The 15,057-nt window shown below is 53.6% G+C and overlaps 1 protein-coding gene across 2 annotated transcripts in view; it reads left to right on the top strand.

The window, feature by feature from the left end:
* Positions 1-4,612: 4,612 nt before the first annotated feature.
* ABCA3 (ATP binding cassette subfamily A member 3) overlaps positions 4,613-15,057 on the top strand; it is a 30,699-nt gene continuing 20,254 nt past the window's right edge. The window contains exons 1-5 of one of the 2 annotated variants that reach the window (XM_034065168.1): positions 4,613-4,683; positions 9,583-9,684; positions 12,612-12,876; positions 13,802-13,929; positions 14,032-14,197. In XM_034065168.1, coding sequence (XP_033921059.1) covers positions 9,631-9,684; positions 12,612-12,876; positions 13,802-13,929; positions 14,032-14,197 — 613 coding nt within the window. In that variant the 5' untranslated portion in view covers positions 4,613-4,683; positions 9,583-9,630. Of the gene's footprint in view, positions 4,684-9,582; positions 9,685-12,611; positions 12,877-13,801; positions 13,930-14,031; positions 14,198-15,057 lie in introns of those variants that run through there. The other variant, XM_031050254.2, reaches the window with a different exon arrangement.

The raw sequence follows: 15,057 nt of genomic DNA, 5'->3' as shown, positions 1-15,057 counted from the left end.
AAATTAGCTGAAACCAACCATATCCGCAAGGTTTTGATAGCTGACAAAGATTTAGAACAGCGTGACCTTCGTACAAAATTTATTGCAAGCAGAACAGGATGGGCAGACAAGGAGTGCCCAGAGAAGCTGTGGCTGCCCCATCCCTGGCAGTGTTCAAGGCCAGGTTGGACGGGGCTTGGAGCAACCTGGTCTGGTGGAAGGTGTCCCTGCCCATGGCAGGGGGTTGGAACTGGATGAGCTTTAAAGTCCCTTCCAATCCAGACTAGTCCAGGATTGTATGATTCCATGTTCTCATGCCATTTTTTCTTCCATCTTTCACATTTGCCTGGTACCAAAGCCAGGTTTAAGTTTCTAGTGTTTCCTAGAGCTCTTCAAATGAGCCTGGCATTTGGCAGCTCCCTCTGGGAGTAGGGAAGTCAGGAATCAGCTACATCCATCCTGTCCCAGCCTGTGTTAGGCAAGGCCCCACCAGCCACGGAGGTCTCTAACACACTTCCTGCTTCTGTTGGGGTTTCAAAACGTGCTGTTGTTTATTTTTGTGGTAAGCAAATTACACTCAAAATGCATTTTCATCTGTGTGAAGGTGTTTGTGCATCATGATGTTTTCCTGGTTTGAAACACCAAGTGCCATTTTTTTAAAGAATTTGGGGGTCAATCATCTGAATATTACTGTTTATCTGTGTTTTGGGTAGCCCGCTCTCTGCTGTTAAACCACCCTCTTGCAGGTTCCCCGTGGTACTACATCAGGATCTCTCTGCTTAGAGCCTCGCATCAACACTGGCCACACCCTACCCCTGTTCTTTGCAAGTATTTTCCTCTGTATTAGATTTTCACTTCTTCCAACCAGTTTGTTTTATATAGTTCCTTCTGGTCTAGAGAGGTTTTTCACCCCTGTCTACACCAGTTTATGGCTCAGGAGATGACTCTCTTGTGGATCTCTAACAGGGAGCTCCAGGTGCAGCTGTTTGGGATGGTTTTGCCGTGATGCTTTCCCTCTGCCCCAGCAGCGGTTTCATGCTCTCACAGCCAAAGTGCTAAGGGAGGAGGCAGCACTTTGAGGGGGTTGTCTCCATCCTCTCTGGGTGGTTTACAGCAAGCCCTAATGCTGTCCTCTGTTCATCCTCTTTGTTCCATGGCCCACTTCCTACAGATTCATGCAGTTTCCAGATGCACATATTCCCTTTATTCAGTTGAGCCAATGCCTTCCCTCCCCCTGCTCACACACCAGCCCTCCACCAGCTTTTTCTTGACTCTCATCCTTGGGCTGTCCCCATCTCTGGACCCCAGGGCTTCCCAATGCCTTATCCTCTTCTAAAGCAGGCTGCTTCCTCTCCCACAGCCACCACAGAGCATTTTTTTCTTGTCCTGGCAGCCCATTTTTTTAATGTCTTTTTTTTTGACTGTTCTCCTTCCTTCATTGAAGGAACAGTTACGAGTTTACCTCTGGATGATTCCCTGCCCCACTGCTCACTCATCTCACCCACTGTCCTCAATTTAAACACCCTCCTATGATGGTTTTCATATAAGGGCTCTGTTTTCCCTTTCCCAGGGCTCACCTTTTCTGGAGATGTTCCTTCTAACACAGAAGTTTCTCTAGTTCTTTTTTAAGCTGAAATCCAGCCCACATAACCAGTAACCTGCCCACCCTCGCTGAGCCAGCAGCACTGCCTGTCCTGGATTCAGCTCCCTCTAATGCAGTGGTTTAAGTGAGCTTTTAACACTCCCTTGGTCTGGGAAGAGGGAAATGGCTAAAATTTCAGGACAAGACCTGTCTCCTTGTGGACTTCATGTTCTGAGGATGTTCCATGCTGTTTTGGCAGTGGGGAGTGTGCAGGCAACTGGTAATAGAGCCCTATCTCATCCCTTCAGGGATTTCCTTGATGTCAGTTATGCCTCCCTTATCTAATCCCACGCTTCCCAGCTGCCAGCAGCAAAACTTAGCAATTTACATGCTGGCAGAGATCTATGAGCTTGACAGAGTGCCCAAAGCTGCCAGACCTTAAATATCTTAATGAAATGAGGCTCTTCCTTTGCATTTACACACCTCTTTGATCCTGAAGTGATGCTGCTTACAGTGGTGCTACAGTCCCAGGAGAGGCCTCCAACTGCAGGTTCTATCTGTCCCTCTGCTGCTGTTGCTAGGGTGGCTCCAGTGGCTGCTCTCTGAGAACAACCCCAGAGAGATGTAGGGGTGATGCCAGGGAAGGTGCTGGAGTACAAGCAATGATCTCAGGGACACGAACACCACACACAGGTCACAGGCATGGAGGTAGCAGGTTTGCCCTGCCAGCACAGGGTGATTCCTCCTTTCAGACCCTGATGAGAGAGTGGCAGGAGATCTCAGAGAGGGATAGCCCCAGCGAGCCCCTCCCCTTGCTGCCCCATACCCTGCTGTCCTTTTCTGGCATCATCCCTAGTGTCCCTGCTCCATCCTCCACCACTGTACAGTCCCCATACAAGTGCCAGACGAGCCACCACCATGCAACTACACCTCGTTGCAACATCTCCCATCCTCTGTTCCCAGCCATGAGGAGCCTGTAAATACTTTAGAAAGACTTTTGTTGTGATCTAATTGTTGAGCTTCCTCCAGAGGCAGGCACAGAGAGGAACTGCATGAGGCAACAGGGAAGGTCATGAGGAGAACTGAGGCAGCTGCAACTGGGAAGGATCAAACCTGGGTGTGAGCAGGGGTGTGGATGGTGGCTCAGCCTGGGCTGAGATGAGGCTCTGGTGTGACACCATTGGCACCAACTGCCCCAGATCTTCCCCAGGCCCAGTTACCTGTGACTGTGCCATTGGCTGCAGACATCATTCAAGACAGGGCCCCATGATGAGTGCTGGGGCACACAGAATGAGACCTTAATCACCTCATGGCTGCAGCAGGATGCTGGTGACAGGCAAAGAAGAAAAGGTGACAAGTCCATAGCCAGACAACACTTGTGGTGGGAAGGCACATGGCATCCCCACACCCCATTACTCATGTTCTCAGGAGCATGTGTGGCTCTGCTGAGCTGGGCTGACTCCTTCCTGCCTCTGAGCTCTGTAATGAGCTCTGCTGGGATGCTACTAAATAGATGAGTATGAGCACGACAGCTCTGTTGTGGGCTGGTGGCTGCTCCTTGTCCCTGGCAGATGGACTTCAATATTGAACGACTGAAGGGAGTGCCGGGACACAGCTCCTGGCTGCAGCTCTGCAGATGGGTGCTGGGTCTGTGCATCTCACTGTACAGCCTGTGGGAAATGGGACCCACATGCAGCCCAGCAAGTGAGGACACTGCTGCAGACACCCCGTCCAACGTAACAGCAGCTCCCTCCAAGCAGAGCACAGCCAGTTGGGACAGACCCAGTGTGTGATTGTTACAGGACCCTGTAAGTCACCCTGTGAAGCCAAACCTCAGCTTTTGCCAGTGATAGAAGCAAAGTCACCATGGTGGTGAGCAGGGTCTCCCCTTCCCTCTCTCCCATTGACAGCAGCCCTGAGGAGAAGGACTTGGGGGTGAGGAGAAGCTCCCCATGACACAGCAGTGTGCAGCTGAGCCCAGAACCACCCCCCCATGTGCTAGGCTGCAACCCCAGAGCATGAGCAGCAGGTTGATGGATGGATTCTCCTCCTCTGCTGCGCTCTGGGGAGAACCCCCTGCAGTCCTGTATCTGGGATTCTGTGGTTCCAGCTGGATGAGTCACAGGGTGTTACTCTGTACATGGCTGTTTTTAGAGCTGTTGCTCTCCCCTCTGTCCCTCCCTGAGACAGCTTCACCCCTACTCTGATTCTGTTTATTTTCCCCTCTCCCACAGGCCAATCAGGGCACAGTGGATGACAACAAAACCTCATGATTAGAAGACCACAGAACACCTTCTCAAAGGCAGTCATGCTCAGAGCCATCACTGCAGCATTCATCTAAATGGAGAACCCCCCAGAATAGCTTCTTATCATGTGGAGAAAGGCAGCAGCTTGAGGCTGCCCTGCTCCTCTGCCATGGCCTGGAGGGGATGGAGGTCACCCTAGCACCCCAAATACTGCCAGTGCTTCAGAGCAGCCACCCCAAGGGGCCCTCCATGTTCCTTGTTCACATCTCCCCACCCTCCTCTTACTCCTCCCTCTCCCGTAACCTGCCCTAAGCAAATATTCCCCCCTTTGGTGTTTCAGCAGCTTTGCTCCTCCAGCCCCTTCGCTTGCCAAGTTGGCAGCCGGCTGCAGGCACAGGCAAGGTGCACATATGGGTGGGCAAAGCCCTGGGCAAAGCCCAGTGCATACACACACGTGCGTGCATGCATGCAATGCTCAGGGATAGGTGTACATGCAGAGCAATACACATGCACAGTAATGCACCCAGTGATACATACACACGTGTGCACACACGGAGAGGGCAATGGGCACGCCCGCAGTAATATACCTACCCATGGTGACACACACACGTGCGCATGAACAGTGTGATACACACACAGGGTGACACCACACACACCAGAGTGTGGCGGACACGCAGTGTGTGACATGTGCAGACACAGAAAGGGACACACGTGCCCACAGACACAAACTCACCCTCATGCTTACCTCCGCTCGCACTCGATTCCCCCCGCCCCTCCCCTCCCTTTCTGGCCCCGCCCCTGGCCCGGTGTGGCGCCTGCGCGGGGCGGGCGGGGCCGCGAGACGGAGCCGCAGCCGGAGCCGCTGGGCCCGGTCCGGTGAGTGACCGATAGGCAGACACAGACCGGGAGGGGGGAGCGGCACTAGGGGGGCCCGGCCGCCCTCGGCGGGGCGCGGCGGCAGATGACGGTCGGCGGGTGCAGGCCTCGCCTGGGGCTGCGGCAGATCTCAGGGGCCCTTCGCCCGACTCCGCCCGCTGCAGAGCCGTGGCAGTGCCTCCGCTCCGGCCCCAGCCCCGACCCTGCCCCGGCGGGGGTGCCGCGGCCACGGGGGTGCCCCCTGCGGGCGGCCTGGCGTCCCGGGGCTGGGTCGCGTCTCTCGGTGCATGGCAGAGCCCAGCGGGATGGAGGAGGAGCAGGAGGCGGCCGCCATGTGCCCTTTCCCTGCCTGGCAGCGCCGCGCCCGGCCACGCTCCACCGGAGGTGCTAGCGGGGGCTTGCCTCGCCCCGGCACCCGCGTGAGGGCCCCACCGCTCCCGGGACACCTGCCTCGGGGGCTGCGGGCCGAGCAGAGCGGCACCGGCGCAGGCGGCTGCTTTCCGGGAGCGAGCCGGTGAGCCCCGCCCTACACCTCCGCTTCCTGGCTGCTTCTGTGTCCGCTCTGAGCCATTGCAAGCGCGGCCCGAGCTCAAGGAGCTCCGGGGACTGGAGCTCCCCTGCGTGTTGTGTGCCAGGACTCGCAGCGTGCCGGGATGCCTGTGCTGCTGCGGTGCTGGGTGTGAGGTGTCATGAGAAACCGCCATCGGGCTCCAGACCTTGTGCCTTTAACAGTGGTTTGTGTTTGGAAGGGACCTTAAAGCTCCTCCAGTTCCAACCCCTGCCACAGGCAGGGACACCTTCCACCAGACCAGGTTGCTCCAAGCCCCATCCAACCTGGCCTTGAACACTGCCAGGGATGGGGCAGCCACAGCTTCCCTGGGCACCCTGTGCCAGCGCCTCAGCACCCTCACAGGGAAGAGCTTCTGTCTGAGAGCTCATCTCAGTCTCCCCTCTGTCAGGTTAAAGCAGTCTGTGAAACAAAGGATACAACCAACTCTGATGCAGCAGCTTCTTACCTCCTCTCCCGCTGCTGCTGAAACAAAGGGACTTGTTATGGATACAATTTGATCACCCCAAGCCACCAGTCTTGCCTCAGTCTGGGACAGTGGCTGGGCACAAAACCACCCACAGGTTCTGCAGACAGGACCTTGCCCCAGTGGTGTTTGTGTTTACTTCTGTATTCTGGACCCTAAAGTTCCTTCCTGTCTGGGGAGGCTCTGGGTCCTCAGTGGAGCACTGCAGGGTCCTGTGGGGTCACAGCCCCTAGCACCCTGCTGGACTGGCAGCTCTCACAAAGTTTATTGGTGTTTGCATAACCTCTCACTCACACCGTGTGAGTGGTGGTTTGTGGCCTGGTTGTGCCTGTGAACAGTGAGATGGAGGAAGCCCAGTAGTGAGCTTCAGGCTGCTGGGCATTCATGGCTAATCTGGTGGCCACCAGCCCCTGCAGGACCTGGCTCTAGGAAATGGGCTTTCTGGATGTGTGGGTGTCAGAAATCACTCATTCTTCCCAAAAACCAAAAGTCCTTCCGCTTCTTATGCTTTTAATTCCCAGCACAGGCGCTGCAGGAGCAGAGAGGAGTTTCCAGCTCCAGTGTGCAGAGAACCCGGCAACCAGCAGCCCTTACTGTGTGCAGAATGCCGCCACCCTGGGTACTATGTGGTCTCCTCTGCCTGGCCATGGTGTTGGAGGAGTCTGGCAGGGTCAGCAGCTCAGCTCCTAGGGATAACACAGTGCCTCAGCAAGTTGGAGGGGAGAAACGCTGATTTTATATTAAAAAAAAAAAAAGGAAAGGCAACATCTGCCATTTCCAGGCCCCGTTTCTATGGGAACGGTACATCAGAAGAGCAGAAATGCAGCGACAACGGCTCTAAAATAACCACCAGCTCCCAGGAGTGTGTGGCCTTTGCTCATCCCACCCAGCCCTTTCTGCTGAGGTAGTGGCTGGAGAAAACCAGCTCTTGGCAGTGTGGAGGTTGGCTGGGAGGTGGGATGCTGTGGCTTTGATCCCTGCCATCCTCAGCCTGTCCTAGTCTAAATCCACTGGCAGGGGAGCTCCGGTCCAGCCTGGCCCTGATGTTAACCATCCCAGTGCTGTGCTTGGTGTGCCCTGGTGGTGCTGGCATGGCAGTAAGGACTCGTGTGGCTTCCACCCATCCTGGCTGTGGGCAGGCAGGAGGGTCTCCTTCCTCACTGGCCTCCCTGGGGATAGCTGGGGTGAATCCAGTCCCACATGTGTAGGAGACTCTTCCTCCCGTTGCAGTCAGGTGCTGGGTATTTCCGGTGAGGGGAGAGGAACTAGGTTGTTCTTCCAGAAAGTGGTGCTGGTTGTTTCTCACTTCCCCGAGATCTTTGTGTCTCTTGCTGGGAAAGTCAGTCTTACCTCACAGCATTTTGTGCTCTGGTCAGGCAGGAGGGTGTCCTGGAGGGGACAACCCAACCTGCCACTGTAGAAATAGGCAAGTGCATCGTGGGGTGTCCTCCTGCAAGGTATCTATGAGGTTGTCTTGAATGGCTCTGCACAGTCCTCTGCTGCCAGAGGTCGTCTTGGACATGGGCAGCAGTTGGATGGGGACCCTACCTGAGCTGCCCATAGTCACAGGTATCTTGCAGTTGATCCAGGCAGTACTTTACAAAAACGGTTTTCCCTTGTGAGTTGAAAATCACAGTCATCTGTGTGGATTCCCAGAGCCTGGAAAACCACTTTTGCGCTCACACTTTGTAAGGGTAGCCCTGTTGTAACTGAATTTCTTCCTTCTCTGACCCTCCAGTGAGTGAAGGGTCCAGGAGGGTTTTTCCCAGAACACTTAAAAAGCTTGGGAAAAAAAATTGTTGGCAGTAATGAAGCTTCCCAACTTTGTGCAGTGTTTGTGCTGCCCAAGAGCTGCTTGACATTTTCTGTTCTAGCTCGGGTGGCAGTTGTGAGACTGGGGGGTGGCAGTTTGTATTTGAGGGTGTGGTGGGGTGGACAACTAGGGCAGACGTGGGAGCAGGAGCTGGGATCTCTGCAGGGCAGCAGCTCTCTCCCATCATCTGAAAGGAGGGAAAAGTGTGATTCCCTTGATTTGCTCTGGATTCCTTCAAGTGAGTGCATGGGGAGGGTTTCTGCTCCAGGGGAGCTTCTTTGGAGGGATGTGGGATCCTGCCCTGTGTTTTGTGAGTGTGTGAGGTTGGGGGACCTGTCATGGGGCCCTGAGGCAGACCTGGTGCTGGAGCCATGGTGCTTTGTGCTGACCTTGAAGGTAATTAAGGTGAAGTCCAGCACAGCCACCCTCACAAAGTCCCCTTTGCTCCTTCTTCCCCACTTGCTGCTGGGGGATGTCTGATGTACTTTTCTGGGCTGCAAAAGAGGATCTCTCGGGCTTTTCTTCTGCCCAGAGAAGGATCCTTGGGACCTGATCTCCCACCTGATCTCCCTTGCTGTGGCAGGAATATAACTTCTATGCATGGAGTGGCAAAAAGGTGTTTTTTTTCTTCCGAGAGCTCATCTGTGTTTTGGGTTGGGGATGGGAAGGTGTGTACCAAGCCAGAAGAACACTTCTGCAGGGCTCAGGGGGCTGGTGGTGGGGGGCAGGCTGGGTGGATGGATGCTTGTTGCTTAGTCTGCAGACCTACGTGGATTTTAGCTTGCTCTGGCTACAGCTGAATTGCTTCCAGCTGTACACATGCTGCTTCTCATGTGCCTTTACCAGTCACAGTCCAGGAGTGGAGCTCAGGCAAAACTTCCCCTCTCCTCTTGCTGTGACACCCTCAACTCCCTCCTGATGTCTCTGGGTGCTGGCTGGATCCAAGGAGCTGATACCATCCAGACTAGGGCTGGGAAATGTGCTGCTGAGCATCTCCCAGGGCGTAATCCCAGACTGGTTTGTGTTGGAAGGCACCTTAAAGCTCATCCAGTTCCAATCCCCTGGCATGGGCAGGGACACCTTCCACTAGACCAGGTTGCTCCAAGCCCTGTCCAACCTGGCCTTAAATGTGTCTGTCCTTGTCTCTGCAGCAGCTTTCAGTGCTGCCAGGCTTTGGAGCACAGGCTCTCAGGGATGAACCCACTGGTGGAGGATGCAGTGGGGCTGATAGTGCTGCTGTGACCCAGGCTGGCCCCATCACTGTGGGAAGAGGGAGGATTGCTGTGCTCTGAGGCCACAGAGGCTGTTCAGTTGGGGCTGCCCCATGTCCTGCAGCATGGGCAGGGAGCTCTGCTTGTGCCATGGCTGCCCCACTGCAAGGGACCACTGAGAGTTGGAAATCACAGCCCGCTCCTGTAGGAACAGCAGTGCTTCCTCAGGAAACACCACTGCCATGGAGACAAGAACAACTTAAAGGGGTGGCGGATGCTTCCCAAAGAGCAGGGGGAGGCAGGTGTACCATCCTTGTGTGCCAACCTTCCCAAGTGCCTTGTGCTTCCCTTCCCCTTCTCATCCTCACCTCTCCAAGGAGAGTTCTGGGAAAGCAGTGTTAACATTGCAAAACCAACCCTTCACATTGTGGGACAAAGAGGCACAGGCACACTCTCCACCCTCCCAAGATAATGGGCTGCAAGGGGTTGGGTGGCCTCCTCATGCTGGTGTTTGTGGATCTGTAACCCTGTTCTCCACTGCCTAAGGAAAGCTTTTCCGGGGCTGCTGCTGGGGAAGGACCCTGCTGGTCTCAGGCTAGGTTTCTGAGCTGTGGCCTCCCTCTCTTGCAGCTCGGGTCATGTCAATGACCGGAAACAGGTTGCGTCAGTAAACCACAAGCTGTGGCTCTTATGGGTCAGTAATGACCCTTGGAGTGGAGCACAGCAGTTATTTCTATTTGGGAGTGAGCCAGCTGTTGCAACGTCAGGCTGAGAACAGAGAGCTGCCCTCGGGTGGGATGTGGGATGCTGCCCTGCTTCACAGCTCTAAACTCTCTTGCAGGGTCCTGCGGAGCGGCAGTAGCAGTGGTGGCCCCCATCTGATGGGAGGATGGTTGTTCTCAGGCAGTTTGGGCTGCTGCTCTGGAAGAACTACATCTTGCAGGTAGGTTGGTGCCGTGCTCTCTGGCTACCCCTGTCATGACAAAGTGTGGGTCTTGATTTGTTTAGCAAACCTTCACCACAGTCTCAGGGCATCTCTTGGGGAAAAACTGATTTATTCGTGCATGTGTTGTGACAAAAACTGATTTATTTGTTCATGTGGTGGTGTCCTGCTTTTGTGCTGGGGTGTTACAGGTAGGGCTGTGTGCTCAGTTGTCCCTGTCCCATCCTGCATTCCAGCCATGAGTTCAGCATCCCTTCCTATGGAACAGGATAACCCACACACCCTTTTAGTGGGTTTATTAAGCTATTTCATTACACAGCCTCTACTGGAGGCATTTATTGCAGCACAGCACCTCTAAACTGGGGCCCAGTTTCTTTCCCTTCCATTACTGCATACACCTTCAGAAGCAGCGTCTGGGGGTTTAGAAACATTAAGCCACCATCATCCCGGGGTCCACTCCCCGCCCAGCTCTCTTCATGGCAGCTAGCTGATGATGGGGGATCTCAGGACCTCCTGACTGGCAGCATCTCACCTGCTGCTGGAGGAGGTCCTAGCGCCTTTAAGCAGTGTGCAGATGCTGCAGCTCCGCTGGGACCAGGGCTGGAGTGGCGGAAGAGGCGGGATGGAGCTGGCTGCAGCCTGGCTCCACACTCTCAATTACCCGTTTTGCACATCAGCACGATGTTGCTTTAAAAATAAACAAAAGGAAGAGGGAAGGGCTGGCTGGGCTGCCTGCACCCCGGCTTCCGCAGGGCTGGAATGTGTGTGTGATGCTCTGGGGTGTGTGTGATGGCCAGGCCTGGAATCCCCCTTGTGCAGCCCAGACACGTCCAGGGGAACCCCCCCATCCCCTCTGCCTGTGAATAGCATCATTTTCTGGATGTGCTCCGGGGTGAGGGAACTTCTGTTTTCCAAAGCCACAATCTGATTCGGATTTACTGTGCTGGGATACAGCCTGGAGCATTGCTCCCCTCCTCTAAAACTCCACCAAAAATCATTCTCCTGATGAATCCAGGGAGCTCTCAAGCCGTCATCACCCTGGTGTGAAGATGGATTCTAGGACATGTGGCTTGATCAAAGCTGGGGCAGCCCTGGGCAAGCAGAGGTGGTGATTATGGATGAGTTTCCCCGTCACCTCTGCAATACGGTGGCTTGAATGACTTCAGCCTGCACTGGTGCATGTGTATTACCCTGGAAGTTCAAGGAGCCAGGCAACCGTTCTGCAGACAGCCCAGAACACTGGGAGAAGTTTAATACGACAGTAAATCAGTGGGAGGCAGCTGGTCTGCCAGACCTGCCTCATAAAACCATCAGACATCTGCAAGGTTCGCTTTTATGAGCGTGGCCTTTGTGAAGGCTCTTGTTGGGAGCCACTGCCTCCCAGCCATGCTGCCGGGGCTGCGTGCAGCACTGGATCATCTCTGGCTGTGTCCAGAGTGGGCAGCTCCTCCCAGGGGAAGCTTACAGAGGGGTTTTTGGCTTTGGCATGGGTGCTGCAAGCCAGGGAGATGGAGCAGCTTCACGGCTGTACATCCATGTGTCCCCTCTGCCCATTCACCCCACTGCTGCAGGGTGAGTGCCCTGGTGGGCTTGAGCTGGTTTGTGTTTGGGGCTCCCTTCTTGCTCACTGCAGGTGTTGCCCACCTCAGCGTGACTGCTTGCTACTCTTTGGTTTAGAATCATAGAATCCCAGACTGCTTTGGGTTGCATGGGATCCTAAAGCCCACCCAATTCCAACCCCCTGCCAAGGACAGGGACACCTTCCACCAGACCAGGTTGCTCCAAGCCCCGTCCAACCTGGCCTTGAACACTGCCAGGGATGGTGCAGCCACAGCTTCTCTGGGCAACCTGTGCCAGCACCTCAGCACCCTCACAGGGAAGAACTTCTCCCTTATAATGTCTTGTAAAGCCTGTCTTAGCTGAGGTCTTCAGAAGAGGTTAATGTTGATGCTTCTGCTCTGGGCATGTGAGGAACTGTGAACCCCTGTGTCCTGCTGCTGGGATGTCTCCTGAGCTGTCACTGCCCCTCTGGTCAGAGAAGACCCAAGCTCCCTAGGGACCAGCAGTTTCCAGTGCTAATTAGCCTGGGTTGGTGGTGGGTGTTGGTAGCTAGTGGGAAGTTTGCAGGAGAAGGAGTCCTGGCAGTCATGCTCCTGCCTGGCTGCCTAACTTCATTCACCAGCCTTGAGTTCATTGTCCAGTTGCTTGAACCTCAATTAAAATACATAAATGAGGCACCATATTTTGAGCAGGCAGGCCTTGGGGTGGAGGCTGAGCTGTGGAGATGTTCTCTGTGCTGCACAAGGGCAGTGATGCCTGTACGTAGAGGCTCTGCCAGGTCCCATCCTGTGTTGGCACCCAGAGCCCATGTCCTGCTGCCTGCAGCCATAAAGCTCCAGCAGAAACAACTTCACTGCCTGCAGCAGCTTTGCTGCACTTTGCTTTACCTCCCCCTGCTTGCTCATCCCAGCCTTTCATTTACTTACAGTATTTTTAGCTCCGAGCCCTGTAAGCATTGGGCAAGGTTGCTCTGCTTTGGTGAAAGCAAACACTGCTTTGTTCCCCAGTGGTGGCTGGTCCCTCTTCTCAGGAGGTGCATCACTGCAGTTGCCTGCAGGAGAGATTTAGGCAAGCACTGGGCACAGTGGGGAAAGGGCAAACCACCAGCCCAGCTCATTCAAGCCCAGCAGCATGGCGGGGAAGGCTCTGAAGGAGGGTGGTTTAAGATGCAGCAGCGCTTAGGGTAGGGTACACCTTGGCTGGAAAGTCTTGAAGAAATCAGAACCGGCACAGCATTGTTCCTGGGCTCCAGAAACTCCAGGTTGTGAAATCCTATGGTGCTTCTGCTGTGTGGCATTTGCAGGCCCTGACCCACGTTTACTTCAGTGGTTACATCGTATTATTTTCTCTCTTTCTCTTCCCTGCAGAAGCGGCAGATCTTGGTGACGCTCATTGAAATCTGCCTGCCGCTGCTGTTTGCTGCCATTCTGATAGCTCTGCGGCACCGGGTGCACTCCATCAGCCACCCCAACGCCACCATCTACCCCATTGAGTCCGTGGATGACCTGCCCAGCTTCTTCTACTCCCGGCACCCCAGCAACCCCTGGGAGCTGGCCTATGTTCCCTCCAATAGCAGTGCCATCAGGAGCATTGCCGAGGCGGTGGAGAGAGCGTTGCCCATTAGCATCAGAGGTGAGCAGGGCTTCGGCTGCAGCATCCACCCCAGAAACTGCTCTGAAGTTTTATTCTGATCAATCCTGATCCTCTGTTCTTGGGATGCAAAGTTATTTCAGAACTTCAAGAAAATGGCTTTATTTTTCTTTCATAGGCTCATAGACTTTTTTGGTTCGGAAGGGACCTTAAAGCTCATTCAGTTCCAGCCCCCTGCCATGGGCCGGGACACCTTCCACGAGAGCAGGTTGCTCCAAGCCCTCTCCAACGTGGTCTTGATCACTAAATCTACAGGATTTTGGTTTGATTTTTGGTCGCATTTTGTTGCAGTTCCCATCTAGAAAAATATCATCCTAAAATAGTTCCAGAAAGTGGCTGTCACTTCTCTGAGAAAAAGTATTTTGAGAATCTTGTTGCACAGAAAATTTTAGTGCTTCATGTTCCAAACTGAAGATAACGTTGGGATTTTCTCTGAGAGAAGAGCTCTTGCAGAGGAGGAATCATCTGCACACCCTGTGATTCATACAGTAGCATCCTATATAGATCTGTGTCTGACAGCTGTGGTGTTTCGCAGCTCTGGCTGGACCACATCCCTCGTGTCCTGGACCATGGTCATCAGCCTATGTTGAGTTGCCATATTCAGTGCCTTCACTAAATGCCTCCATTTAATGGCTTTAACCTGACAGAGGGGAGATTGAGATGAGCTCTTAGGCAGAAGCTCTTCCCTGTGAGGGTGCTGAGGCACCTGCACAGGTTGCCCAGAGAAGCTGTGGCTGCCCCATCCCTGGCAGTGTTCAAGGCCAGGTTGGATGGGGCTTGGAGCAACCTAGGCTAGTGGAAGGTGTCCCTGTGCATGGCAGGGAGTTTCAACTACATGAACATTAAGGTTCATTCCAACCCAAATCATTCCATGATTCTATGATCTCTGTCTTTTCCCCCTCTGCAGCTCAGGGCTTTGCCTCAGAGAGGGACTTTGAGGAGTACGTCAAGTTGGACAACCGTTCAGGCAGCGTGTTGGCTGCCATTGTGTTCAAGCATTACTTCCAGCAGACCGCATCACCACTGCCCCTCCAGGTGAGTGGAGCCCAGAGGGGAGGAGGACCTGACTGAGAGACACAGTATGTGGGACACAGCACTCTGCTGCCACCTGTGACACCCCTTGTGTGCTCCTTCCAGGTCGAGTATGAGCTGCGCTTCAAGTACAGCCCAAGGAATGCGCCGCGGAGTGAGCAGACGGGTCTGAACCCGAACCTGGACCGGGACTGGCACACCAGCTACCTCTTCCCACTCTTTCAGCTGCCCGGGCCCCGGGAGGCCAAGTTTGCTGATGGCGGGACACCGGGTGAGGGCCATATCTCCTCTGGTGGGGGCTACCTCATGGCCAAAGGGATGGGTGTGATTTTCTGTGCAGTGACTTGGCTTGTTGCAGAGATTCACTGAGGCTTTGAGCTTTTAAATACATAGTTTCATAGGAAAAAGTCAGTTTAATTAAGTTAATTTTAAAAATTAATTTATTTTATTTACATATTTTAAATATTCATTTACTGTATTCATTCTTCATAGTATGTATTTAAATGTTATGCTGTGACACTGTGGTACTTCTGCTAAGCAGGATTGGATAAGAATAATTTTTACTTACATAAATTTTGTTAAATTTAAATGGTTTGAGGTTCTTTTCCGTTTATATTTTGAATGGATATCTTATTTCAGGGTCCAGACTGTTCAGTGCTTGTCGTGCTGGTTAAGTCCTTTAAAAATAAATAGAGCAATTTTGTGGTTTGAGCATAGGTTTTTCAGGAAGCCAAACCACTGACCAAGCAGGAGGTAGCAAGACGGCACTGGCTTCGGACTTGGTTCTTTAGGAGCTTTCTCTCGGCTGCAAAGGGGAGATTTCCCTTGGTTGGGTTTCTTCTTCCATCATTCGTTAGCGATGTCAAGAAGATTGAGAGGCTGAGAAACTAGGAGAACAGGTTTTATATCCCACAGTGTAAATAAACCTGAGCCCCAGAGTTGTTGGTTCTTCTGGTTGCAGCGTTCTACAGGACACAGTGACCGGGAGCTCAGACCAGTTCCCTCCCTACAGTGTTTGCTTAGTAAATTAGTTAATATAAAACAGTCTTCATGATCTCAGGTTCTTAGTTTTTTCTTCTCTGTCTTGGTCATTTGAAGCAATTAACTTTCAAAATGCTCCCTTGGGACTTC

The sequence above is a fragment of the Melopsittacus undulatus genome, chromosome 8 (assembly GCF_012275295.1).
Source record: "Melopsittacus undulatus isolate bMelUnd1 chromosome 8, bMelUnd1.mat.Z, whole genome shotgun sequence".
In the NCBI taxonomy this organism is placed as follows: Eukaryota; Metazoa; Chordata; class Aves; order Psittaciformes; family Psittaculidae; genus Melopsittacus; species Melopsittacus undulatus.
This window is presented reverse-complemented; position numbering and strand designations above follow the sequence as displayed.